Source organism: Macrobrachium rosenbergii, chromosome 3, assembly GCF_040412425.1.
Source record: "Macrobrachium rosenbergii isolate ZJJX-2024 chromosome 3, ASM4041242v1, whole genome shotgun sequence".
NCBI classification, from domain to species: Eukaryota; Metazoa; Arthropoda; class Malacostraca; order Decapoda; family Palaemonidae; genus Macrobrachium; species Macrobrachium rosenbergii.
Genome location: NC_089743.1, coordinates 9,062,321 through 9,090,211, shown reverse-complemented (window position 1 = coordinate 9,090,211; position 27,891 = coordinate 9,062,321). Strand labels below are relative to the sequence as shown.

Below are 27,891 nucleotides of genomic sequence, written 5' to 3'. Positions count from 1 at the left end.
ATTTTTTGCTTTGCCTGATTTACTGTCCTATATTTCCTTACAAGTTTAGTTGACTCGAAGTATGATTATCATACATATTATAACAGTACACAAGAGAATATTTTATCACTGTTGATATTTTCATCTTTAATCACTGCAAAAACATTTAACATCCGAATTTCAAATGTAGGCAACATAAAACCAAACAGGTTGTAGCAAGTTCACTGACAGCATGGAATGAGTGTGCGCATACCTATGTACCCTATGCACACGATTGCATTATCTTTTGGTCTGAAAGAATAAAAAATTAGAAAATATAATAAAAATATATAAAAGAATAATGTAGCATAAAATATAAATAGAAAAGTAAAGGATGTTTGTTACTTTGCTTAGGCTTTAACGTAAACATACCTCAGTTGTTGTCTGTCTGTCTCTCTCTACCGTATCTCAGTAGTATACATATCCCTTAATAAAGTGTGAATTATTGTATCAAACATAAAAACACAAAGCCAAACAAGCTTTATCAAGTTAGGTGTACCTAGCCCTCTTCTCCTGTCCACAACCACATCCTCACCCCCCTCCTAGCCATAGAAACTGCTCCCCAGCTACAGCCACCTTCCAAAATAACACCTCTGAACCTTCCTATAAACAGCTTTAATTTACCTCCTCTCCGATGGCAACAATCCATCCAACTGCCCCATGGAAATTTCTCGAGGCCTACCCCACGCCCTAAAACTCTTTCTTGGTTAGTCTGAATGTAGGCAGTGCTACCAACATTTTCTTGAGGCTGCACAGCATTGTAACCCATTGGAGGGTTTTTTTTTTTTTTATTTTATAAAATTTATATATCATATATCTTTGGGGGATCCCTGGTCCAGGTGAGCTGGATAATGTCAAGTTTCAGATAAAGGTGATCCAGATAATTGAGGGATTACTGTGTATCATATATTTTTGGGGCCCTGGTCCCTGGTCTGGGTGTGCCAGATAACATTTGAGTTCTGGATACTGTACTGGCAATCCGGATAATTGTAGGGTTACTGTATGTGAAAACAAGGTAGATAATTGCTTTTTGCATAAAGTTTTCTGTTTAAAGTGTAATGGGTGTTGTTTATAAGCATATTGAGTGTTAACAGTTATGTGGTGTTGACAAGGTTAGGACGGGAAGGGTACAAAGCTGGCCTTGAACACCTCCAGATTTTTTTTGCTCACCCTTACCTGGTTTTCTTCATTATCCAACAGGCCCTTGGCTCTATTAACCCGCATAACTGAAAGATTACTGTAACAAAATATACTGCATAAATTCACAGTACAGTAATCCCTCAAATATGCAGGTCACCATTATCCAACACTCACATTATCCAATACGCAAGGACCAAAGCCCCAAAGATTCAGGAGACCCCGGTATTTGCGGGGTTAGGGACCACAACCACCTCGAATAGCTAAAATTCATGAATAATTAAGACCCCTCAAAAAATTCTTATAACTGCCTATTTTAACAGTTCAAACACCAAATATACCTTAAACCACCACCCTAAAACACTTTAATATTTCAAAGTCAACAACATTGCTCTTAAAAATATATGGCTTGCAGCTACATGTGAACACTCCTACAACTGTTACTCTTACCAAGGAAAAATTAATTCATTAATCAAGTTACCCCTATATTCAGGCATGCACATTTTCTCTCATACAGTATTCAAACCTTACCATTTTCTTTTAACACAGATACAGGTAGTGCTTGAGTTACGATAATTCACCTTATGATAATTTAATTTTGTGATTGGGTAAGCAATTAATACCAATAGACAATATTTAGAAAATATTTTTAAATATCGTGTGGGCGCAGGCAGCAGCATACAATCAGGCAGCGAGAGAGACCAAATTACAATAGACCAACTTCTTTTCCTCCATCTCTTTATCACATCATCTTGTTAAAAAAGTAAAACAGAATGATAAAAGTATTGTTAGTAACGTTATGTTCTTGCGTAAATGCCTACAGCCATAAACATCCGAATGAGAAACTTGTTTTGCTTATAACCGAATCAGATAACAACAGCTGTTTGGCTTGTATTTCAACCATCGTATGATAGTAAACAATTACCGTAGTTATGTTACAAATGACATTAAGTAGAATAGGACTGATATATCTTTGCATTACAGTATACCCTTATTCGCAATGGATAAAAGATCGTCAAGGAAATATACTGTTAAATTTAAGCTGCAAGTTGTAGCTGAAGCTGAGAAAACATGTTCAAGCTGCTAATGACTATAAATTATTGTGCATCGGCTACATGAATGAAACTTAACCTTATAGAAAATTGGAGAGAAAGTATTTTAATCAAAACTACTGGACATGAAAGAACACATATTATTGCTGTTTTCACGCCGATAAAAGATAAATATGTAAAGCTTGTATTATGATGAAATCAAGTGAAAAAAGCGAACGGAATCTTGATTTTTTTACACAAAAACTTGCCCCCAAATGGCCAACGTCATCTATTATTGAAAAAAATTGCTAAATTAATTTCACAATGAGACATATTTAAGTTATATTTCGACTTAAAAACACTTTGTATAACAAAAAATAACCTTGCCCCATATAAATAAAGTATCTTGAGATTCATTTATGCTAACTAGAAGAAACGGCGAAATAAACTTACTGCATAATCGATTTCCAAACCAAAACACTGATCGACATGATCGCAATTTATAATACAAAATCAATATAAGTATACAGTATATACATTAATATTGGATATAGTGAAGTAGAGCATAACATTTTAAAAGATCCATGGAAAAGATGCATGTTCATTATGTTGATGTTTGTATAATACAATATTAATATGTGAATATAGAGTACAGCATAATGTAGGCTAGGCTACCGTATGTATATGATATACCATAGTGTAGGCTAAGCTAATTCTTGTTTGTTATTGAATTTCTCTTTGTACTGAATTATCATTGGTCAATCTGCATGAACCTACAGAATTAGCTGATATTAATAGTTACTATACCGTGCTGATATTGACAGTTACTATACCGTACATGTATAAAGTATACTTTCTAGTGAGACTAGGCTACCATATATGTATACATGGTACTGAATACCCTAGTGTAGGCTAGGCTATATTCGAGATATGTTTTTTCCAACAAACAATGGGTTTTTTGGAACCTAACCCCATCATAAGTAGGATAATACCTGTAGAGGTAATGCTGGTACATCATTCAATGAATGTTAAGGAAAAAACATTTTATTAATATTTTGCTGCTTACTATTAATATTTGAAAATTAGTAAATCTTTTTTTATCATAAAAAATTATTTATATTTTTTATTTGAGTTAGCAAAACTAACTTCTTTGTTTCAGCTTATGAACCAACTGGAATAGTTCCAGTCTGCATTTGTAGACTAGTCAAGTATTCCTGTTTAGTGCAGTGCATAACCTGCTTTTTCATGATAAAACTATTAAATTTCAGGTATTACTTTTCCTTTGTACTATGTTCTTTGACAAAGCTACAATCCGTGAATCCTGACTTGCAAATAGTCGGGGTCGACTGTATATGACATACATCATATTTTAAAACACTGCCCACCAATGGCTGGCAATATTGCGTGGCCTCATAAAAATGTTGGCAACACTGCTTACAATGAAATGAACTGTGAAAAGGTTTTAGGCAGTGGGGGAGGCCTTGAGAAATTTCCAAGGTGGGGGGGGAGGAGGTTGGATGGTTGGATGCCATGGGAGAGGAGGAGCAGTGTGGAGAAAGGGAGAACAATAATTGAGGTATGTTTACATTGAAGCCTAAATACAGTAACACACACACACTCCTTTATTTTATATTCATATTTTATGCTACAGTATTCCAGTATTCTCGCTTATATTTTTACTGTTTTCTAATTATTTATTTTTTAAAACCTAAAGATAAATACAATCATGTGTGTGTATGTGTGCACAGGGTACATACATATGTACGCACTCATTCGATGGCTTCAATGAGCTTGCTACTGCATGTTTGGTTTGGTCTTGTCTGTGAGGTCCAGAGCTGTCGCCAAGACCCTCAGGCCATCCTCGCTTCAAAACAAAAGTCTACATGAAGCACCGAGACTCTCAGGAAACACAGATCCAGCACTCATGACTCAAGTGATCTTTTGTGCATTTTTCAAAAGATACTTTATGTCCTTGTCAGAACTATAATTACTAATGTATGTAGGGCATTGTAAGCTTTCTAACCATATGTATTTGAAACCTCTTCCTAATTTGTACATAGAATTGTTAACCATTATTCAGGTGTGAGAATGTCAAATTGTAATTTTCCGCTTGCAAGAGTTCTTGACTTGTCAGAGATTTTGTGTCAGTAGATTGGAATATCTTGAACCTGTCTCTTACTCACACCTTGTTATATGCCTACATATGAAATTTGCATTTTAAATATTTTTGTGGTGATTAGAGATGAAATATCAACAGTGATAAAATATTCTTTTGTGTACTGTTATGATATGCGTGACAATCCTGCTGAAGAGTCAACTAAACTTGTAATGAGTTATGGTACAGTAAATCGAGCAAAGCAAAAAAATAGGCAACACACATGTAAATATGCACACACTCTTTTGATGATGTCTACAAATTCCTGAGTCTGTTTAGTTTCGTATTTTAATGTTTATGGTATGGTAACTGATATTTCATTAAAGGATATGTACAGTACTGATTTTTTTCAAAGTGTATTTATGCAGTAGACTTTGATACAAATATCAGGAAAAAGGGTTGATGATTGCCTTTTGCATAGTTTTCAGTTTAAAGTAATGGTAGTTGTTTACAGTTACCACCCTGCTTACAACCATTCAAATTACAAACATTCATAGATAAGAACAGCCAAGGTCATATTTTTGCAAAGAACAGAAGAACATGAGGAAGAAGAAGAACCTGTTCCTTTAACCCCTTCCCTGATTATCCTCGTGATTAACTACCATGTATTCTTCTTACATTATTCATTCATACTCGTAAAATATTCCTTCTTATTTCTATCTTCACAATTTAACTTGTTCTTTGATGAATTCTCATTTTCTAAATTTCCTCTCCCCATAGAAAACATTTAGTATGCATTTTTGTCGATAGATGGTGGTGTGCATTGTTTACTCTGTGAACTTCAAATGTCAGATGCTGTTCCTGCAAAATTCTCTCTAAGTTCATAACTTTCAAAGCAAGGAAAAAATACTGTATGTTGAAGGTTGCATGAATCAAAATTTTTTCTCCTTCTATTTACCTTTCTAAAATCCAATGTAATTCTTCATAATGCTGCATGATTTAAAAATTCAATGAAAATAGTATAATCTATTACTCCAGAGTTCACTCGGTAATGTAAACATCAACAGAAATTATGCACAACTTATTAAAAGCCAACATACTAACAATTCAAGATACAAATAGTCATCCAAAACGTAACTTGTTCACAAGTAGGGTGGTGACTGTACAAGCACACTGAGTGTTTACAGTTTTGTGGTACTGATAAGGTTAGGTGAGGAAGGGTACTGAGTTGCCTTTGAACACCCCTATACTGTATACTTTCACTCGCCATTTTCCAGATTTCCCCATTATCCAACAGGCCCTTGGCTCTATTAATCGGGATAATTGAGGGATTACTAACTCGACACCCATTTTTCCTCTCTCTCAATGTTTGGCAATGCTGTAAGGGCAGAATGAGGCGATGACAACACTGTTTACTGAAAAAGGGGTACTGTATTGTGAGGGTGGCAGCCTAAGATAGCATTTTGTGGGTGGGAGTTTTAGGGCCAACAGATCTGAGTGGGGAAGGCTGGTCAGGTTTTTGTTTTTTTGAGAGCTTTTGCGATTATCATCAGCTTGTAAAGCAGTATATAATTTAACACCTCATCATACATCATTTGTTTATCACTTTTCAATGGCTGAGAAAAATATGTCATCAATACAATAACACATGGCAGAAGTTGCTTGGGTGGACACTATGTGCTTTTAAGCTTTCCTGCAATTGACAGAAAAGTAATACATCATCAAACGTCATGGCAGAGATAAATGTCATGATAACAAAACAGTTTCCTTCTCTCACTGGCAGCCTTCAAAGATACCAATGTACTCTGTGGCAAAGCGCACTCTGCTCCTTTGTTTAATTGCGCATCATTTCTCAGTTATTGCTTATTAAATGGTTGCTGTATGATCCTGTGTGACAATGCTTTCCCCAAATCTTGTTGCTTTTGCAGCTGTACCTGCTTATTGAAGACGTCGTTATTGCTGTGAGTGTGTTGCTGTGCCCTACCAATTCCTAAGCGGGCCAGGAAGGTGCTGACACTTCAGAAGCTGGAAATCATGGAGAGAGCCCATCGATCAGTCAATGACTCGCAGCATGGCAAAGTATGCTAAAGCACAGTCTACCTTGCAGGATACCAAGGCTGCCAAGGACAAGCTGAGGTAGTACATGATAGACTTTGGAAAAAAGATGTCAGGGAGTGTGGCCTACAAGGTGATGGCCAAATGCATCATGAGAAAACTGAATAGTCAACCTTGATTTGGTTTTGTGAGCATGCTACAAAGTTTGCAGGTTTGCATGGGGTTGTGGACTTAAGGCATCTGAGTTGGCTGTTTTGATTCAAAACTCGATAAGGGGTTTTCAACAAGCAGACTCAAGGCAAATCCTTTGATACTTCCATGGAGGAAATAGAGGAATTTTGGCAAAAAAAAAAAAAAAAAAAAAAAAAAAAAAAAAGGGGGAGGGTAATTTTCCGAGTCAAAAATGCTGATGAAACTGGTCTATTCTATCACTCCTTGCCTACCAACACCTTGGCTGATGAGAAGCAAAAGATTTTACCCAACTGAAAGTTTTCGAAGCAATGCCTCACCACCTCATAGGAGGCCCAATAAGGTACAGACCTTTCAAAAATGCTGGAAATTACTGAGACAACTGTGGAACTCATTACGGACAAGTATGGAAGTGTACAGTACACCCTGCTGATGAGAAGAAAAAGAATTTACCTGGCTGAAAGCTTTCCAAATGAAATGTGTCAGCTTTGTTATATGTAAATGCTTCCGGTAGCCACTGTTGCAAATCAGTTGTAGTTGGACATGCAAAGCAACCACATGCCCTTTGGGTGGATGGATAATCTCCCAGCAAAGGCTTGGTTGACTTCCAAGATAATTTCCTATCAGTTCAATAACCACCTTTGTAAGAAGGTTACTTGTCATCAGACACAGGACCCTGGCAATGCTAGACATCGGGTGAAGGCTTTGGTTCTTCAAGGCAATGTGCCTGAACTTCTTACCACAACTCTACTAGCTGGTGATGTTTTTGCCTTTTAATATGACTACTCGTACAACTAATGGACTAAGGCGTTCTTGTTACAACATAATGGCTAAAATGGAGGAAGTTCCTGAAAGTGCTGATTTGTGTTCCAGGACAAGCAGAAGGATACAAAGGAGGTAACAGACTTTGGAGAATCTTTGAAAGAATTTGCTGAAGTCTGCCATCTACAACTTCACAGGTGCTTAGAACATCACCGTGCAGACCTTGGAAGATGCTTGAACCATATTTTGAGGGGGAAGAAGGCCTGATCGACTTCCAAGGTTTCAACTCATGATGATGTTCCAAAGGATGAGTGAATGGACAACAATGGTGGCGATTCTGGCTTCCAACTGTTATCCAACAGTGAGGTAGCTGATGCAGTTGCTGCTGGCAAGATGACAAAGACACCAATGAAATGAGGAGTCTGGCATAACCAAATTAGGCCTACAACAACATGCGTGGAATCTGGGACATCAAGCTGATGGAGAACCCCAACACTGACCACAACTGTTTCCCCAGGGCCTTCTGGCTTCTAATTGAGTTAGTGTCTTTTCATGTTAGTTTACAGCAGGATCTTTAAGATTTCTACAAAAAGTCTTTTGTGCCATAACTTTAATGATGACGATTTTAATTCTCCATAATAGTACTATATTGTCAAGTACACTTATCTTGGTTAGGGTAAATCTAAATGAAACTTTTGAACACCATCATCTCTATTACACGGGACTGTACCAACCAGTGGTGTTTGTTCCAAGTTAGTTCAGTTATTTCTCTGCCAAGGCACCCTTTATGTGGATTCAGATATTCTTTGAAACAGTTAATGAAATGATGTTATATCTTACTATGGAATGAAACAGAGGATGCAACAATGAGTTGGAATGCATGAGAGAGAGAGAGAGAGAGAGAGAGAGAGAGAGAGAGAGAGAGAGAGAGAGAGAGAGAGAGAGAGAGAGAGAGAGAGAGAGAGAGAGAGAGAGAGAGAGAGAGAGAGAGAGAGAGAGAGAGAGATTGATTGATTGTGGTTTTCCTGATTTTGGAAGCACTTACATACAATAGTGCTACAAACTAATGCTACAAACAGCAATTTCCTTTAAAACACAAAAACATAAAACCATAACTACCAGCAGTCATTTACATACCTTTAAAACTCTCTCCAGATACAACTGTTTAAGCTCTCTTTCTAAACGCGAGGGTAATCCTGGGTACATGGTTGAGCCACCGGACAGCACAATATGCTTATACAATTCAGGTCTGATATCAATATCACAGCGCTGAATGGTGTCAAATAAAAGCTCAGCTATTCCTTGGCCTTCAACATTGATCAAATGTGGCTGGAAAAGGGCTTCGGGAGCTTCAAATCGTTCTCCTCCAACCTGGAATGAAATATAAAAAGACTATGATAACTCTTATCTTGGGAAGGAGACCTTTTATCACTATTAACATAAAGTTCCCTAAAATCTGATAAATGAATAAATTCAAAATAATGAAGATTCTGGCAAAATTTCCGTAACTGATCTGCTTCCAAAAACTTGACATTCGCTCTTGGTTGAAATTTGGACATTCATGTAACATATGTTAGTGCTGGCCTGCACTCTATGTATATAGTGATTGGGTCATGTGGGCTATTCATTAAGCATCCATTGGTCAAATGAGTCTGACCAATTCTAAGGCAAGACAATGAATGATTAGAAGTTCTTTGGCATCATGACTATCAGGGTCATTGACACTGATATCATTCCTTAAAAACTATAAATAAATACATAGTTAACTTAAAACCATTCAGAGCTCATTATAAACTTAAAAATAACAGAACTGACTAAATTTCTTCAGGGAGATCAGCTTCTGAGATAAAACTACAAGGCCAATGGCATTATACGGAACATTCTCCGAGAATGTTACGTATAATAAGAATAAACCTGCTATCCTCACCATGAGCCTCAAAAAGGTATAGATTCTTCAGTTCCCAAGACTGGGGCACTCATCCAGATTTTATGAGATTAAATTACTTCATACTAGTATTCCTTTTGATTCAAAGAAGGCCACAATTCAACCATGGTTCAATCTGCTTAAATTTGTTATGTGCATTATTCCATCAAGTCTGCCATTTACTACACATGATACGTTTTAAAGTTGTTAAAAAATCACCGACTGGAATGGTTATGTTCCTGTACAAATATTCCTATACAAATATACATCTTAGCACGGTAATATATAAAAAAAATAAAATAAAAAGAAACTCAGGATAATTTTAAAATATATTAAGTCTTTGGACAACAGGAGAACTATGTGATGACCTGTCAGTGGCTCTCGCAGCAGGTGCATTTGTGCTGACATTGGAATATGCTCAGTCAGACGCAGAAAACTATTTGATCATGGTCCAAGCACATGGAGGCAGCATGATAGAACACTGAACTGATGCGCCGGACGTGCCCAGGTTCTGGTGGGGTATGTGCTTGTGTGTGTGTGTGTGTGTGTGTGATCTCCCATGGTATATTATCCAGGGGATAGACACTTGCACGTGAGCTGCAGTAAGAGATCTGGGTCTGTTTGGTTAGTGGTGGCGTGATAAGATCGCCACTATGAAGATACATTATTTACGGCCATATTAAAGATCAAACATCGTCCTAGGAGGACGAATATTTGGAAGTGGTGTTTTTACTCTTACATACGATATGACTTTTATTGTGGTCTTTACAACCTTATACTTTGCTTGATGACCAGGGTTTACCCCTAGTATTGCTTGGCATAATGACTATGCTTGTTTGTGAAACAGTATTTCCTCTAGTTATGTTTTCCATTGATAGGGGGTGTACATCACACCATTTCATGACCGTAGTTTTTGCCGAGTTACTTTCGTTAAATTTGCAAATAAAGTCTAGTTTTGTATAACACTGTCTCATTTCAGTAGGCATTTGTGTAAAGATAGGTTTTGTGAGAGAAGTTCGACAAAGGAGAAGGGAGTTGTTGACCCAAGGAAGAGCCACGGCTACCACAGACATCTTAATGAAGTAAGATGATTCTGTTCTTAAAACAGATACACCAATAAAAGATGGCCCTTCCAAACCCAGGTTGTTAACAGTGGTGGGATTCGAACCCACGCCTCCGAAGAGACTGGTACGGTATTGTAAGAAAATCATGAAGCGAGGCGGGAGATTGGTATTCCTATGCCGATCTGGGTTATCCGCGACCTGCTCCCAGTAACCGCTCCCTTAGCCATCAGCTGTGTGCGGTCACGTGATCCGTCCGCCACCTTGTGGGTTGCCCAGTGACTACTATATCTGCCATCTTAAATCTTCAGTGCAGGTATAAACAAGACACATGTTGCAGTTTACCTGTGTGACATCACGAGCAGCCATCTCACTCATTCAAAGAACCTTTCCACTCATGTGCACTGACTTGTGCACTGACTTTACTTTGCATTGCACACCAGTACTCACAAATCTTCATAACAAAATACCTCAAAGGGAAAACTACGTAGACATCATTTTATATAAACGCTTCAAAGAAAGTTAGCCAATTAGTTAGGAAATATAAAAAGTCAAGAAATATAAAAGAAGTTCCTGTACAAATATTCCTATACAAGTATACATCTTTGCATAGAAATATATAAGAAGTGTTTTTAAGTCAAAATATAGCTTAAACATATCTCGTTGTGAAATTAATTTAGCTATTTTTTTCGTTGATGTTTGGGGGCATGTTTGTTTTGTGTAAAAAAATCAAGATTCCGTTCACTATGTTCACTTGATTTCATCATAATACGAGCTTTACATATTTATCTTTTATCGGCATGAAAACAGCAGTAATGTGTTCTTTCATGCCCAGTAGTTTTGATTAAAATACTTTCTCTCCAATTTTATTGTGGTTGAGTTTCATCCATGTTGCTGATGCACGATAATTTATTGTCATTAGCAGCTTGAACATTGTTTTCTCAGCTTCAGCTACAACTTGCAGCTTAAATTTAGCAGTATATTTCCTTGCCGATCTTTTATCCATAGCGAATAGGGGTATAATGTAAAAATGTATCAGTCCTATTCTACTTCACGTCATTTGTAACATAACTATGGTTATTGTTTACTATCGTACGATGGTTGAAATGCAAGCAAAACAGCTGTTGTTATCCGATTCAGTTATAAGCAAAACAACAGTTTCTCATTTGGTTGTTTAAGGCTGTATGCATTTACGCAAGAATATAACATTACTAACGATACTTTTATCATTCTCTTTCACTTTTTTAACTAGGAGATGGGATAGAGAGATGGAGGAAAAGAAGTTGGTCTCTTGTAATTTGAACCGAATTGAATAAAGAATTTAGGCCAAAGGCCAAGCACTGGGACCTATGAGGTCATTCAGAGCTGAAACGGAAAGTGACAGTAAGAGATTTGAAAGGTCTGACAGGAGGAAATCCTCGCAGTTGCACTATGAATCAATTGTTAGGAGAGGGTGAAAAGTAAGATGGAAGAAAGAGAACATGAAAGGAGCTACAGTAAAAGGAACGAAAGGGGTTGCAGCTAGGGGCCGAAGGCACGCTGCAAAACACCTTAAGTAATGCCTATAGTGCACCGCATGAGGTGCACTGACGGCGCTACCCCCTACGGGGCTCTTGTAATTTGGTCTCTCTTGCTGCCTGCTGTACGCTGCTGCCTACGCCCGCACGAAATTAAAAAATATTTTATAAATATTGTTGTATCGGTATTAATTGCGTACCCCATCGCAAAATCGAATTATCGTCACGAGCACTAGCTAGGTACCTGAGTATTTTAATAGTTTTATCATAAAAAGTGCATTTAGTCATGAAAATATGAAAATACAGTAATTAGTGAATATTTCTCGGTGAAAAATACCGCAAATGGGTGATTTTTCCGCGAATAATGTAGATATATGTTCCATAGAATAATCTGCAAGTCGGTGAGTCCGTGAATTGTGAGAACTTGAATACAGGGGGTTTACTGTACTCTCATTTATATTTTTTACTGTATTTTCTCATCATTATTTTTAGAACCCAAAGGATAATTGCAATTGTGTGTGGAAAGAGAGAGAGAGAGAGAAACAGCTGACATGAAATATCAATAGTGATGAAATATTCTCATATACTCCTATGGTATGTGCGATAATGTAATGTAATGAAATACTAAACAGTAAATCAAGCACAGTAAAATAAAAAATAAAAAAAGGCAAATATGACACCGTGCTAAAAAATGCACACTATATAGAGACTTGTTAAACTTATTTTGTGTTGTTACACTTATGATTTTTTATTCATATTTTATACTATTCCCATATATATTTTTTACTGTATTTTCTTATTTTTTATTTTTACATCCCAAAAGATAAATGCAATCATGTGCATAGGGTACAAGAGAGAGAGAGAGAGAGAGAGAGAGAGAGAGAGAGAGAGAGAGAGAGAGAGAGAGAGAGAATGAAATATCAACAGTGATGAAATATTCACTTGTGTACTGTTATATGTGTGATAATCATACTTAGTCAACTAAACTTGTAATGAAATACTGTATGCACAGTAAATCAAGCAAAGCAAATAAGAAAGACGGCAAACGTGATAATGTGCTAGAAACACACGCACTATGTAGAGACGGTAATGTCAACAATGATGAAATGCCACGCAGATGTAAACACACACACACACATACAGGTGTACAATAAAGATTCCCTGATATTATTTGGCGAAATGAAAAATCATTAACTTCAATAAAGCAGAAAATGATCAACTACTTTTTAGTAGTGTTCTTAAAATGAATTTGCTTTGAACAGTCATCATCAAGAAATGCCATATGTACTAAAGATGTAGACACAGGGTGTTGTAATGTTTGTGTATTACAAAGTGAACGTATTTCATTTTGGCAGATTGTACTAGCCTAGGCTTTCAAACAAGATTACCAAACTTATGGGTTGTGTAACAGTTCATAACCATCTCTTATAATCAACAACCACTTACCAAAGAACTGACATAATCAACAACCACTTACCAAAGAACTGACATAAACAACAGGGGTTAGGTTCTTGTATGCATGTCTGAAGTCAATTTTAACATAAATCGGTTTGTAATTCAGTCTACAGTTATACAGGCTACCCCATAGCCTAACTCCTTTTACCTACAGCCTACCAAGGCTTTATCACAATGAGCATGTTTTATACAGTAGCATTTTTTTCATTCTTTACAATAATGATTAAATTCATTTGTTTTACTAAGAATTCAGTAAATTTGCCTTTTTACATAGTTACATTCCCTTATCATGAATTATACTAGTGAGTATTGCATCACTAACGTTATTCTGCAGGCTAGACTCTTAGTTTATTTTTAAGAAATATATTAAAAGGATATTAATCTTCTGTTTTACTGTAATCATCGATATCCCATTTTGCCTTGTAATATCATCGAAACCTTGCATATATAACTTACCTTTCGTAACTTACCCCGTGCTTACATCTAGCCTACATACGTAATAATTTTATGGTAAATGAATAAGAGCAGCTGTCATATGAATGTTAACAATGATACATTATATAGTTGCTGAGATGTAATAAAACGATAAGATGGAGTAGAAGGGACTGATTTTGAGATGTTTTTGGAAAATGAGCTTGGTTGAAAGAATTCTGTTGACAAAATCAGGAAAAGGTAAGCAGAGGTCAAAGACCTTCGATGTGATCATGTCACTTTTGCTCCCATAGTTACTGAAAGTGTGTTACACGGTCTGTTCACGTGATACGAAAAGAGCATACGAGAACATATGTACTGTAAAATGATGTTGTCACATACATTTATTATCTTAGAAAATACTTCAATAATATTTTCAGATATGTTTTAAGATCATGTTCCTGCGACCTTTGTATCATCTTTAGTGTGAACTATGTTCTTCAACTGATCTTTTGAGATAGTTTGGAAAACTGTAATTGGTTACCCCATGCACGAGGAGTTTGTATGAAATAGCTTGAGTGCGAGTGCGCCGAGAGGAATGACAGGTGAGACACTGTCAGATTTCAATGAGCACCCAGTTACTAAATTTTTGGAATAAAAACAAGAAAATGGAAATTGAGTCTCATTGATTAAACCGCCACCATACAACACATATAGTTTTTCTCCAATGCAAAGTGACAATTCAGCATTTTTTTTTTTAAGTTTTAACAGGGTATCATAATTACATATTTACAGTACACAGGAGAATACTTTATCACCGTATTATATTTCATTTAAATAATTAATTTTCCACGTTTACATCTACATTTCATAAGCTTCGATGGCAATCCAATGGTAACTGCACCTAAAATAAAATCTGTTTAACCTTATTTCTGTTGACTCTGATGAATATCGTACCATAGTAACTCTGTACAGTATTGGAACTGTAAAGTACTTTACTATTACTGATCTCTAGTTTGATCTCAACTAATTTCCAAGTCATCATAATGTTACAATATGTTTTTATGATGTTTATGTATCACGTGCGGAGCATGCACTTGATGTTTACGTTTTCACATTTACTGGAGTTTTTTTTTTAAGTTTATTCTGAGAATGGTAATTAAATCAAAGATTTTTCATAGGAAATGATGTAATCCTTTTTCTTTTATGAATACATCAACAATATCAATGAACTTTCTTGCTGCCTTTCTCATTACCCGAACATTATGCAAACTGAATTTTCTTTTGAACCATCCAGTACTCAATGAATTTTTGATGACAGTCATCACCTGCACATTCCTTTTGATCACACACTGCTACAGACTGCAACTGGTGTACAGTCAAATGTTAGTGTGGGTCAGAGAACTTTGGTGTAAATATTTTAGATGGATGAATATCAAATTGTTAGTCAATCCTTCCAATCTAGCCAAATATTCTTAAATTGTTTAATTGTATGATCATGTAACATGCTGGATATACATATCTGATAGCGCAAAGGCCTGATGGCTCATACAGCATATCTGATAAGCCAAGAGAGGCAGACACTTTGCTATCCGTGTAGACATCCGGGATTATATATGTAATCAACTGGTTTGCTTGGATGTTACAGACTAAATACACACAAAACAAAGCCACTACAACACATGCATTGCTGGGACTGCTGCTGGGAAGAAAGAAGCGTTGGGTACTCTTAAAAGTCCTTCAAAGAAGGCATCGTGCTAACCCCATGGGAAAAAGCACGTTAAAAGAAGAAGAAGAAGGCAGCTGCAACATTGCTGGGATGTTTTGTAAATTTTTATAATTTCTTTATAGTTTTCTTATTTTCATAATTTTTTCACTACTGTTGTACATGCATATTGTCGTAAGTTGCACCTATCATACGTTGATGCCTAGCTGTAAAATGATTCTATTACCTGAATATATCCACCTCTCCAAACAAAAGTACACCAAAGTGTTTAGCATATAACCACTTTCCTTCCTATTATTCTAACATTTTCCTCTATGTATTTTCAATTTTTCCTTCTCTTAATTCAGTTTTATTTCTGTTGCACATATATATATACTCAGTGTGAATTAACTTGGACATCTAATGAAATTTTGACTGGTTCTATACTGTGTAAACATTAGGAATACCTGTAATGTAACTAAAGATAATAACATGCAATAATACAAATACTAATAACAAACATACATTAAAATTCCATTTTGAATTTATTATTCAAAATAGCTTTGCAAAAATCTTCAATTATGTTTCAAATTCAAAGCATTTCATACCTTAATTATGCGTCCATCAGGAAGTTGATAATTTTCTACCAATACTGTTGTTTCTGTGGCAAGTTTCTGTTCCTGTTCAATATTATAGCCAACATAACACAATTTTTCTTTCATCATTCGTACTGTTTCAAAATCTGCTGAGTGGTTGAACGCATAACCTCTTAGCAAGAGAAGCTTGATCAAGTAGACAGTAATATCACGACCAGCTATGTCTAATCGCCTGTGAAAATAACAGTTATAAGAAAAAAAATACTAAAACAATTTTCCAGACTGCATTTAAATTCTGAGAAAAATGAAAATTTTTGATAAAATTAATTATTTGGATACTTACCTACTGTTAAAGTTAGCTCATATCTTCGCGCTATTAGGTGCGATCAGCATTCAAAATAAAACAAAATAATACTTGGCTAACCTGCTACGACTGTCTCTGTAATCATCTGTTTCCCACCAGGTGGTGTTGGAATGTTTACATTCTTGTCAGAATTCTTCATGGGCTACCACTAAAATTTGGGGAGGCTGGGTGAGTTTCCACTTTAACAATAGGTAAGTGTCCAAATAACTTTATCATAAAAATGTTCATTATTTGGAATGAATCTTACCTTCTGTTAAAGTTAGCTGAATACCGCATTGGATGAGGATGGTGGGTTAGTGCAGCCAGAGAAAAAATGTTCAGCCAATGAACTAAAAGCTTTTTAATGAGGGGAAAAGAGCTTCTCAACATTCCTGCCTGTTGTGTGATCCTTACTGGTAAGTAATGTCACCAGACATTGTAACCACAACAGGGTGTAAGGCCCTCGTAGTGAGACTTATCAGAGGATCCTTACAAAAAAAAAAAAAGGACTACCTTGTAGAGTACTAGCGACTCCTGTGCCTGGGTCAAAAGCCCATAACAGACAGTCCAAAACTAAAGACAAGTACCACCTTCATAATGAAGGTGTGCTCTTATATACCAATTTGTACCTGCATGCTCCCAAAATTCAATAGCGGGATCTCCTAACAACTAACAATAAGATAGAAAGCCAGGTTACTATCATATTTGGCTCAGGAGAAAGCGTCCCTACTGCAACGATAGGACTAAGGGCTTTACACCTCATGCTAAATTTGAACATTTCGCAAATAATATGAGGCAAAACAGTTACATCTCCCTGTGCTGCACGACAACCTTCTCTAGCAAAAAAAGTTTTAAAGGAAATAAAGATGTGCTTATGGTATGGAAGCCATGAGGATTATTTTGAAAAATGGTAAAAGCTCAGGAATCAACTCTGTGTGCACTGAATTGAATATTCTTGGACATAGTTGTATTTGGTCTCCTACCACCACAGATAAACACTTAACTCCTATTAAAGGTTTACGTCTGTCCAGGTAAACCCTTAAGAGTTCTAACTTCTTCCATTGCCTACCAAAGCAATTAAATTAGGCACTGTCACAAATCTAGGAAGGGCTTTCAATTCTATATTTTTTCTCAAAGCAATGAATGACAAGAGAAAGGTTGCCACTAGAACAAAGCCCACATACAAGAAAGGGCTTGAAGCTCACTAATATAAACCCTTCAGATTCCTAATTAGACATAAGACAGCCACTTCTTCACTGCCCACCAAAGCAGTTAAATTAGGCACTGTCACCAATCTGGGCAGGGCTTTCACTTCTATATCTTTTCTCGAAGCAATGAAAGATAAGAGAGAGGTTGCCACTAGAACGACACTCACATACAAGAAGGGGCTTGAAGCTCTCTAATACACTTTACCACAGCAAGACCTAAGAAAGGTGTCTTCAAAGTTCTTAAATGATGCCTTATCAAAGGGCTCAAACTAAGGTCATGTTAAAAACTGAAGTACTTTGTCTAAATTTCATTTTAAACCATGATAGGAAGATTGAAATTTCCAGTGCAAAAGATTAAAAACCTCTTCAAACTTTAAATCGTGAGCTATATTCCAGTCAGCATGATGCAGAACTGAATGCAATGTAAAGCATTACTCTTTGATCACTGACAGAAAACTGCTTGGTGTACCCGAGATGCTGGCAGAGCTTAAATCGGATATCTAGTGAACTGTTGATACACAAGTCTAACAGTGATGAGCCTTCTAGACTTGAGGATTGCTTCCTTGGCCACTATAGAAATGCCCTTAGCTTGTAACAGACAACTGACCATCTCCACACGGTTAGACGAAGCATGTGGAGGTTTGATGGAATCTTCTCAAATTAGACTGCCTGCAAAGATCTTTCCTAAGCAGAAGAAGACAAGGAACATCTACCACCAGAGAAGGAAGTTAGGAAAACCATTCATATTAAAACAGTTTAACCGGACCATTGAGCTCCCTTTGGGGCCACTATTATTATTATTAAAACAGTTTAACCAGACCAGTGAGCCGACTATCAGCTCTCCAAGGGCTGGCCCAAAGGATTTGGATTAAATGCCAGGTCTAGGCCAGAGGCCAAGCACTGGGACCAAATAAGCCATTCGGTATGGTGATGGATGAGTGAATATGAAATTAAAAATTGCACAAAGGCATATGCTCTCATACTGGAACACACACACAATAAATACATTTACTTATGTTTACATATATACTCAATAAAAAGGTATATCAAAATTCAGAATAAGTTAATAAACATTTTAAAGCCACTAATGAGCTATCAAAATCATCCTCGTGTTCTGCAAAGCTCACAACTTACCGAGTATTTCCTAAAAACAGCAAACAGAGGAAAAGCGTAAAGGTCTACATTCAACCATTCTTGAAGGAAGGCACAGACTGCCCATGCCTCAGGATCCTGGCATGGAGGGCAGTAAACTGGGAGAGCAGTGTTTTGGGCAATCATGAAGAGACTGGTGTTTGGGTCTCCCCAAAGATTCTAAAACTTCTGGCAAACCTGAGGAAGAGGAGACTACCTGACTACCTTTACTGCTGAGTTGGTCTTCAATAACAATGTTTTTCCCCTAGAGCAAAATGAGGTAAAGGAATGATGTTACTGGACTGTCCAAAGTAGAAGGAAGTTTCTTTGCTAGCCTGAACAAACCTCTTGATCTATGTCTCCTTGTCATCTCATGTAAGAATTGAGGGGTTGGAAAAGACTGTGAATGTATTGTCTCTGACTAGATGTTCTGCTTGCATAAGACCATTCCAAACTGCCAAAGGCTGTAGGTTGTTTACCTTCCAACTCCCTGACATCATATGTTTCTCAAAATGGTACCCAATCTGCCTCTGAGACATCTGTGCACAGTGTAAAGGTTCTTGAGGCCTACAGGACAACCCATTAAAGTTCTCAAGAGTGACAGAAAATTGTCTAAACATCTCTGTTGGAAAAAAACCCAAAAGAGAGACCTAATCTTCATCCCCAGATAAATGACTGGATCAGAAAAATGATTAGTCAACATTGAACAAAATGCCCAGCTCTGAGTTTAGACAAAATGCTGCTTCTACCTCAAGGTCATCAGAAACAAATTGGTGAGAACAAACCAGATGTCCAAATATGCGAGAACTACTCTGATACCAATCGTGCTAAAAACTCCAACACATAGGAGAATACTTTTCTTTGACTGAAGGTATACTGGAATGTGGAAGTATGTGTCCGACAATAAACTTGCTGGGACTGGAAATGCTCAAAGCTGGCCTCCAGCTCACTCCCTGAGGTCTTGGGAACAAGGAAGAAACCATGGTAAAACCTTGGTGACTAGAATAAAAATGGCTTGATGACCTCATTGCACAAAAACTGTCCAATCTACCCTTTCCAACTCAGAACCTTTCTGTGTGAAGAGTTTGGAGAGAAGGATATCAGGAAGTTGATAGGGGTAAAAATATAAAAGGTACAAAGTATCCTTCCCTGAGTACCATCACTACCAAAGGTTCTTCTTGAAGCTTTGCTAGACATTTCTGAAACTCTGCACAAGGCCTTCTGAGGACCCACACAGTCTACTCAATTGAACTGGGAGTTCAAAACATCAGTGATTGTTACATGTAATTTTTTAACTTAGAATGTGAGCCAGATCACAACCGAAGCAGAACTCAAGAGTGGTTTGGGAAATTCTACAAGGAATTTACAAGCAAAAAGGGCTGTAGGGGCAAGATGCTAGAGGGAAGACTTCAAGGGTATTGCTAAGAATTCTAATCTTCTGATTTCAGGCATTCTTGGTGATGGCCTTAAATACTTAGGGGTTCAGGAAACGATGGGACGCTGTCAAAAACAGCTACTAATGGTTGAGCAGCACTACTTTTTTATGATTTGTATGCAGCTATTTCTGTTGAGCAGCACTACTTTATATGATTTGTATGCAGCTATTTTTGTTATTTTACAATGGATTTGTAAATGGAATAAGACATTCCTCCCATTAGCCTTGGCAGTAGGTCTATCAAGGAGAGGTTTAAAGTCTGATGCATCATCAGTAAACTCTACCTCTTCAGGACTAATATTTATAACTATTATCATCATCACTTATATGTATCTACATACATACCTACATATGCATGCATAAACATACATACATACATACATATATATATATATATATATATATATATATATATATATATATATATATATATATATATATATATATATATATATATATATATATATATATATTATTAACACTTATTGCATATATAATTTGGTATTTTTTCTCAATGCAAATTTAAATAATCAAGTACAGTATTAAACTCTACTTGTGAATTCCCAATGTTTCTACTATCTGTCTACTTGAATTTCCAATGTTTCCCCTATCTGTGAAAAGAAAATGGGACAACTTCGATACTGTATGAGAAAAAATGGTTGTGCCATATATTTTAACCATTAAGGGACGGGCTAATTATATACCATGCAACCCCCAAGACTAGGCAAACTTTAAGGTTGGCCAATTTAAGGAAAAAAAAAAAAAACACATCAATGGAATGCAGAAAATATGCAAATGCATATGGTATGAGAAAAAATTTTCTAAAAAATTTTCGCTACCTTCCACAGGAAGTTGAAAGTGACTATTTACAACCCTGTGTGGGGCTTCTTTTACAAAACACTCGTAAATTTTACCAAGTTACAGCAAACCCGCTGTATTTGCAGGGAATGTGTACCACACCTCACCCCCACAAATAGCTAAAATCCGCAAATAATTAAAAACCCTCTAAAAATGCTTAGAACTGCCTATTTTGATAGTTCAAACACAAAAAAATCTCTAAAAATGCTTACAGGGTATACGAGTATTTTAATAGTTTTGTCACAAAAAGTGCATTTAGTCATGAAAATATGAAAATACAGTAATTAGTGAATATTGCTCAGTGAAAAATATAGCGAATGGGCAAATTTTCCACAAATATTGTGTATGTATCTTCCATACAGAAATCCGCAAATAGGCAAGTCTGCAAATCGTGAGAACATGAATGCGGGGGGTTTACTGTATACACGTTTTTTTCTAATAATTTATTTTATTTTATTTTGTAACATTATAATTACAGCTCACACAATATCATAACAGATAAGAAATAAAATCAGTAACAAATTCCGAGATCGGAAAATGCAGTAATTTTTGGGGGGATTTATATATGTTTCTTCTAATATTTCTTTGTAAAATTACAATTACAATTGACATGTAGTAAGAGATAAGAACTAAAACCAACAGCAATCCCTGGGTATATTTATGAGCAAATAAATAAAAAGACATCACGGGAGAGAAAGGAGCAAGACATTCCCCCTTCAAGGCAAGAACAATACTAGAGTCCATGAGACGCCCACGATTGAGCTGAGCTGAACTCTTTAGTTGCCACAATTCATTTATGGGCCACTGAAGTATTGGAAACTCTTTCCCGCTCAATACAGCCAAATCGTATGGCGCGTTATATTAATACTCCTCAGAGGGGATCAGTCCACCACCCAAAACCTGTTTTAGATCCTCTATTGAGGGGATCCGTCCATTAAGGGTTACGGGTAATGTAGTAAGATTACTTTGAAATGACATTTAAGTGTTTTAGGATGATAGTTTAAGGTATATTTGGTGTTTGAACTATTAAAATAGGCAGTTACAAGCAATTTTAGAGGGGGATACCAAACTTGTGGACTTTCACTTAATATGGGTGGTTGTGGCCCCTAACCCCACAATTACAAGGGACAAGTGTGACATACTATATATATATATATAATGTGTGTGTATGTATATATATATATATATATATATATATATATATATATATATATATATATATATATGTATATATATATATATATATATATATATATATATATATATATATATATATATATATATATATATATATATATATATATGTATATATATATATATATATATATATATATATATATATATATATATATATATATATATATATATATATATATATATATATATATATATATATATATATATATATATATATATATATATATATGTATATATATATATATATATATATATATATATATATATTATATATATATATATATATATATATATAATATATATATATATATATATATATATATATATATATATATATGTATATATATATATATATATATATATATATATATATATATATATATATATATATATCTTCTTTCTTTTTCTTTTAACGTGCTTTTATTCCCATTTTTGTATGGGGTAAGCACGATGCCTTCTTTGAAGGACTTTTGATTTGGCTTTGGGGTAGACCTGTGGTCTCGATCGGCTGCCCTGCCTGACATCGCTTAGACCCCAGTACGTATGTTTCATGTATCATACCCGACCCAACGCCCTTTCTTCCCAGCAGCGAGAAGTTATTGCGCGGGTATGGCGAGAGTTCGAGACGTGTGAGATGTTTGTTATGTTTTTAGAAGGTGTTGTAGTGGCTTTGTTTTGTGTGTGTATTTAGTCTGTAACATCCATTTGCTTTTTAAGCAAACCTATCCGTTGATTACATATATAATCCCGGGATGTCTACACAGATAGCAAAGTGTCTGCCTCTCTGATCAGTCGGCTGCGGGTTTGAACTCGCGCCACAGACCTCTACGAAGTCCGAAGCTGCTGCTGTAACCGACTGATATATATATATATATATATATATATTATATATTATACAGTATATAATTACTCTTGCAGTAACTGAGCTGTAGTGCTAAGAATGAAATGCCAAATTCAAAGGTACTTCTGCCTCACAATTAGGCCAGAGTACCTTACAAATTAGAGAAGTCTTTGCTTCCTTGGTCCAAGAGCTTGAAACTTGCATGTTGAACAAGGGAAGGTGAAAAAACTTATATTGTACCTAAGTCCTAGCCCAGCTCTAAGCAGCTTCAAAAACTGGAAATAGATGCAGTAGCATTCCGAGAATCAGCATTAAAGGAAACACTTCCGAGATTGCCTTTGTTGTTTAGATTAAGCCAGCAACATGCTGGCACATTGCCTAGGTTGGTTGGTTCCTAATAGCTCGCTCTACAATCACAGTTGCGAGTACAATACAGTGTGTGTGTTAGGTGCTGAGCTATTTAACACTAAACAGTTTCCTAGCTTCCTCTTTTGACTGTTCATCCATTTCCCAAAGGCTCTACTTCCATGATAATGCACCTTACCATAATCAGTGTTAATTTCTTACTAGTTTTAACAGGAGCCGAGGTAGAAGTAAACTAGAGCGCTGGTCAATGGATTCACCTTTGGCAAAAGGAAGTGCAAACGGAACAACGCAAGCTATGCACCACTTAATTACTAAAGGAGAATCAACCACATCAGGCCTGAAACCCCCTAAGTCTAAAGGAAGAACTGAGACAGAAGAAAATGGCAATCTATGGACGACAACAGTGAAGTGAAAAATGCCCAAGAAGGTCACATACCACGAAATGTCAGCAATGATGTCACAGAATGCTGGTAGTAAGTACTGGATGGCTGGAAAAGAGACGACTGGCTGGGTGGGGAAGGTAGAGGGTTCTTGCATGACGTCATCACGAAACCATGACGACAGCCGGAGTCATCTGCACAACACTTATAAGAGGCAATTGCCGAGAAGTGAAAGCCATTCTATCACCTGGCTTACTCTCTCTAGAAAAATGAGCAGTGGAAGAGGAAGAGCCGCTACTGTGAACCAAGAATACTAATTGTCACAAGGTGACGAATACAAGGTGATAAAGAGGAAAACTAAGAAAGAGGGGGGACAGTTATTGTCCGCTCAGAGGACGATACAGGTTGAGTAAATGATAAGAATTGATGTGCAGCTTAGAACTACTGAGGTGAATGTAATATGTCTGTATCCCTAAAAACTCTACTAGTTCACATACATCACTTTCACTCTCCAAAACTGATAATACTGTGCGAGCCAGTGAATGTGAGTGCTAAACTACCATAAAACTCCTCCAGAGAACACACTGAACTCGAACTGAAGATGGCTGAGAGAAGTGGCAAAGGGAACAGACCCTGGTCCCAAGATATGTTATGGTTCCCAGTCTGCGGAGAAGACCAACGGACCCAGGGTAGTCCACAGGGCAGGCTACAGACAAAACGTTAAGTCTTCGACACCTCTCTCGTGGAAGAAACTGAAAAAGGTTGATCACTAAGGGGAGGGGGGATCTTTGGCCTAATATATATGGTTAAATTTCTATCCATAATAAAAGAATATTTCTCAATTACCTATTATTTTTCTCCTGAACCACATAGGGAGCAAAAGAAGGCAGAGCAGAAGGAGCGAGAGAAGAATTAACCTGTGCTATCAGGTAGGGTAATGGAGGAGAAGGCGAAGCAACACTGGAAGACAAAAGGGAAAAAGACTGAGTAGGCTTATGGAGTGCCCTAATGAATTAGCTACGTAATCTAACGGCCTCTAGCATCTTCTGATACTTCACAAAATGATTCTCTCATCAGATCACTCCTTATCATCTTCACATCAAGAGAACCACACTCGTGCCTCAACAGCTAGGCTAACACACAGTGGCCATCATGCACAAACGAAACATTTGGTTTCCACAAACTCCTTCCTATACTGTACAGCCTAATGCTTTCGTCTTTGCTTGTTGTAGATGACATAATGCAAAAACAGAAAACAAGCACAATACTATACAGGAGAAAATCAGCCAGAACTCATCAAAATATTACAAACACCAATTAACACCGTCTGCACGACACGGCATGAAGAATTCTGACAAGAACGTAAATATTCCAACTCCATCTGGTAAGAGACAGGTGATTACAGAAACAGTCCTAGCAGGTTAGCCAAGCATTTTTTTTTATTCTGAATGCCGACTGCACCTAATGGTGTAAAGATATAAGCTAACTTTAACCAGAGGTAAGGTTCACTCCAAATAATATATCCTTATATACTGTATACACACCAAGCATATATAAAAATGCTAGAAATTTTGATGTTTAACAGTAAAAGCTATAGTTCATTGGGAACATAAAACTCCAGAATTAGTAAAAGATTTTTAAAAAATACAAATTATAATAATGTAACTTTCATAATTTATTAATTACTGATAAAAGTAACCACTTAACTCCCACCACTGAGTGGTTTTTTCCTCTTAATACATACCTTCCCAGTCATGAAGAAAAAATACAAGAAATGAATGTAAAACAATATGAAACTGAAAATTATAGTTGCAATGCTAAAGCTTTTCTGCACTGATTCAGAAATGAAAAATAACTTAACTTCTAAAGCTCAAGAAGGTGAAAGCCACATATCCATGCAGTGCTGGATCTTCTCAACTATTTAAGAGCTACAACGATCTTGAGCTGGGGTCAGTAAGTGGCAAACTTTCTCATACCCATGAATTTTTCTGAAATATCAACCCCCTCTGATTTTCATAATCACATTTCAAAGTGTAACTAAACTTCCCTAGTTTTATTCCCCGGAATATAGTCTGATATGCCTTCACAGTTATCCATGGTGAATTCAAAGAAAGGCAAGTTTAATATTAGATGTAAGAAAATAACTTTTTCATTCTGACCATTTCCATTATTATTGCCTCTTTACATCCCCACTCTCTCCTCTTTCCGTGTGTTCATTCTGGTATTGGAAACACAATTTTTAAAAAATCACCCTTCGCTCTTTAATATATCAATCTTAATCAATTAACTGTAACAAACATTTTTAACATTAACTCAAGATGCATTTGTCCCTATTGGAACCAAAAACTACTTCACTGTTGTGGTAAACTGCAATTTACTTTCACTCAGGTTTCTTGAAGATCTTTGGTTGGGGTTGACAATCATTGTATTTCTGCTTTCCTTGTGATTTCCGCTGAATAACTGAATGTGGCGGTGAATCTTCACAGACTTATTTGCCTCTGCTGAATAACTGAATGTGGTGGTGAATCTTCACAGACTTATTTTCCTCTGCTGAATAACTGAATGTGGTGGTGAATCTTCACAGACTTATTTTCCTCTGCTGAGTAACTGAATGTGGTGGTGAATCTTCACAGACTTATTTTCCTATCTAAAAACCCAAGAAAATGTTTGTTACTATATGAATTGCTGATCACACAGCTTAAATTCTACATCATTGTTTTCAGCATTTATTCTTCTGGAAGGATGGATGTTCTGTAAGACAGCTTCTGTCATGAACTGTCCAAAGTAATTAGCTCTTTACCAGTTACTAAGCAGAATGATTGAGGTGCTTTCCCATATTCTGTCATTATCCATGGAACAAGATCCACGGCTCTAGTGCCCATCTCAGAATTAAATTCCAGTTTGTTTATATGAATTTATTGAAGTAAGTCTATTGTCTCAGTCCTGGATGATTTTTACCTCAGATCTCAGCTATTTACAATACAGTAGTTTCCAATACTGCACTGTATCTCTTTTGGTGTGGCATGCCTCCTCTTTTTTCTGGGAGGTAATTATAAGGGGTGTCCTAGATTTGTTTGCATTTGTTCATGTGGTCACAGCCTCCACAACTTTTGGAACATACCCTTATTTTGAGAACCCATCACCAAGTGAGATATGTTGCATCCATTGCTAAGTTTCGTAGTTGTCTCCATCACTTGTCTCACAAAGCCCAAGTGGAGAGTGAAGTCGAGTTGTCACGTAGATAGTGAACTTTGTGTCTATTCTCCACAGACTGCCTAATTTAATAACTCAGGCCATTTTTCTATGAAATCACACAGCTGAAAGTAAGTTCACCTTCTGGAATTTTGAATACCATTCAGAGGACTGGTTTGTTCCTGACTAAGAAGACGAAGCATGGCACACTGCTTCATTCTGGGATCCTTAATCGAATAAAAACCTGTTGCTGTATCCTGATGGATTGGTGTGTCCACTTCTTAAATTGTTTCTAAGAGTTACCCTTCATTTTACACCAAAAGTTTTAAATGTTTCCATAATGTGAGGCACTTGGGATGAAACTTTTGTCATGAAACCATTGATTTGCTCAACTTTTGACTGTTTTGTTCATACAGGCAGTCCCCGGTTATCGGCGGGGTTCCATTTCTGAGGGTGTGATGATAACCGAAAATTGCCGCTAACCGAAAATCGGTGATTTTCGGGGGTTATTGGCGCCGAAAAGCACCGATTTTCGGTTATAGGCGCCTCTGTTAGGTATGTACCAGCGCCAGTACTCAATTATCGGCGCCGATAAGCGGAAATTGGCGATTTTCGGTGCCGAAAATTGCCGATTTTCGTCACTAGACAAGCCCCATAAAACCGAATCGTTGTTAACCGAGCCCGCCGTTAACCAGGGACTGCCTGTAGTAAGTTTTTGCTGCTTTGCCAGGTTAGCCAAGATTGAATATGCCTTCCTGAATTGGTTGTTTATTTGGGATAACTTTATTCCTCTGGAATAAAGCTTTGAATACTCTGTTGGAAGATGCAGGTTGTCTGATGTGAAGTTAAGCATGATGCATATTCCAACTGCTGACAGTAGAGGTATGCATCGAGTTACGACGGGGTTAGATTCTTGCATGCATGTCTGAAGTCGATTTTAACGTAAATCTGTTTGTAATTCAGTCTATGAGTATATACATGGCT

At 36.6% G+C, this 27,891-nt stretch overlaps 1 protein-coding gene across 8 annotated transcripts in view; it reads right to left on the bottom strand.

Moving 5' to 3' along the window:
- Arp2 (Actin-related protein 2) overlaps positions 1-27,891 on the bottom strand; it is a 201,603-nt gene that overhangs the window by 14,046 nt on the left and 159,666 nt on the right. For all 8 annotated transcript variants that reach the window (XM_067127182.1, XM_067127192.1, XM_067127201.1 and 5 more), the window contains 2 exons: positions 15,969-16,188; positions 8,425-8,658 (listed from right to left, as the gene is read on the bottom strand). In XM_067127182.1, coding sequence (XP_066983283.1) covers positions 8,425-8,658; positions 15,969-16,188 — 454 coding nt within the window. The remainder of the gene's footprint in view (positions 1-8,424; positions 8,659-15,968; positions 16,189-27,891) is intronic.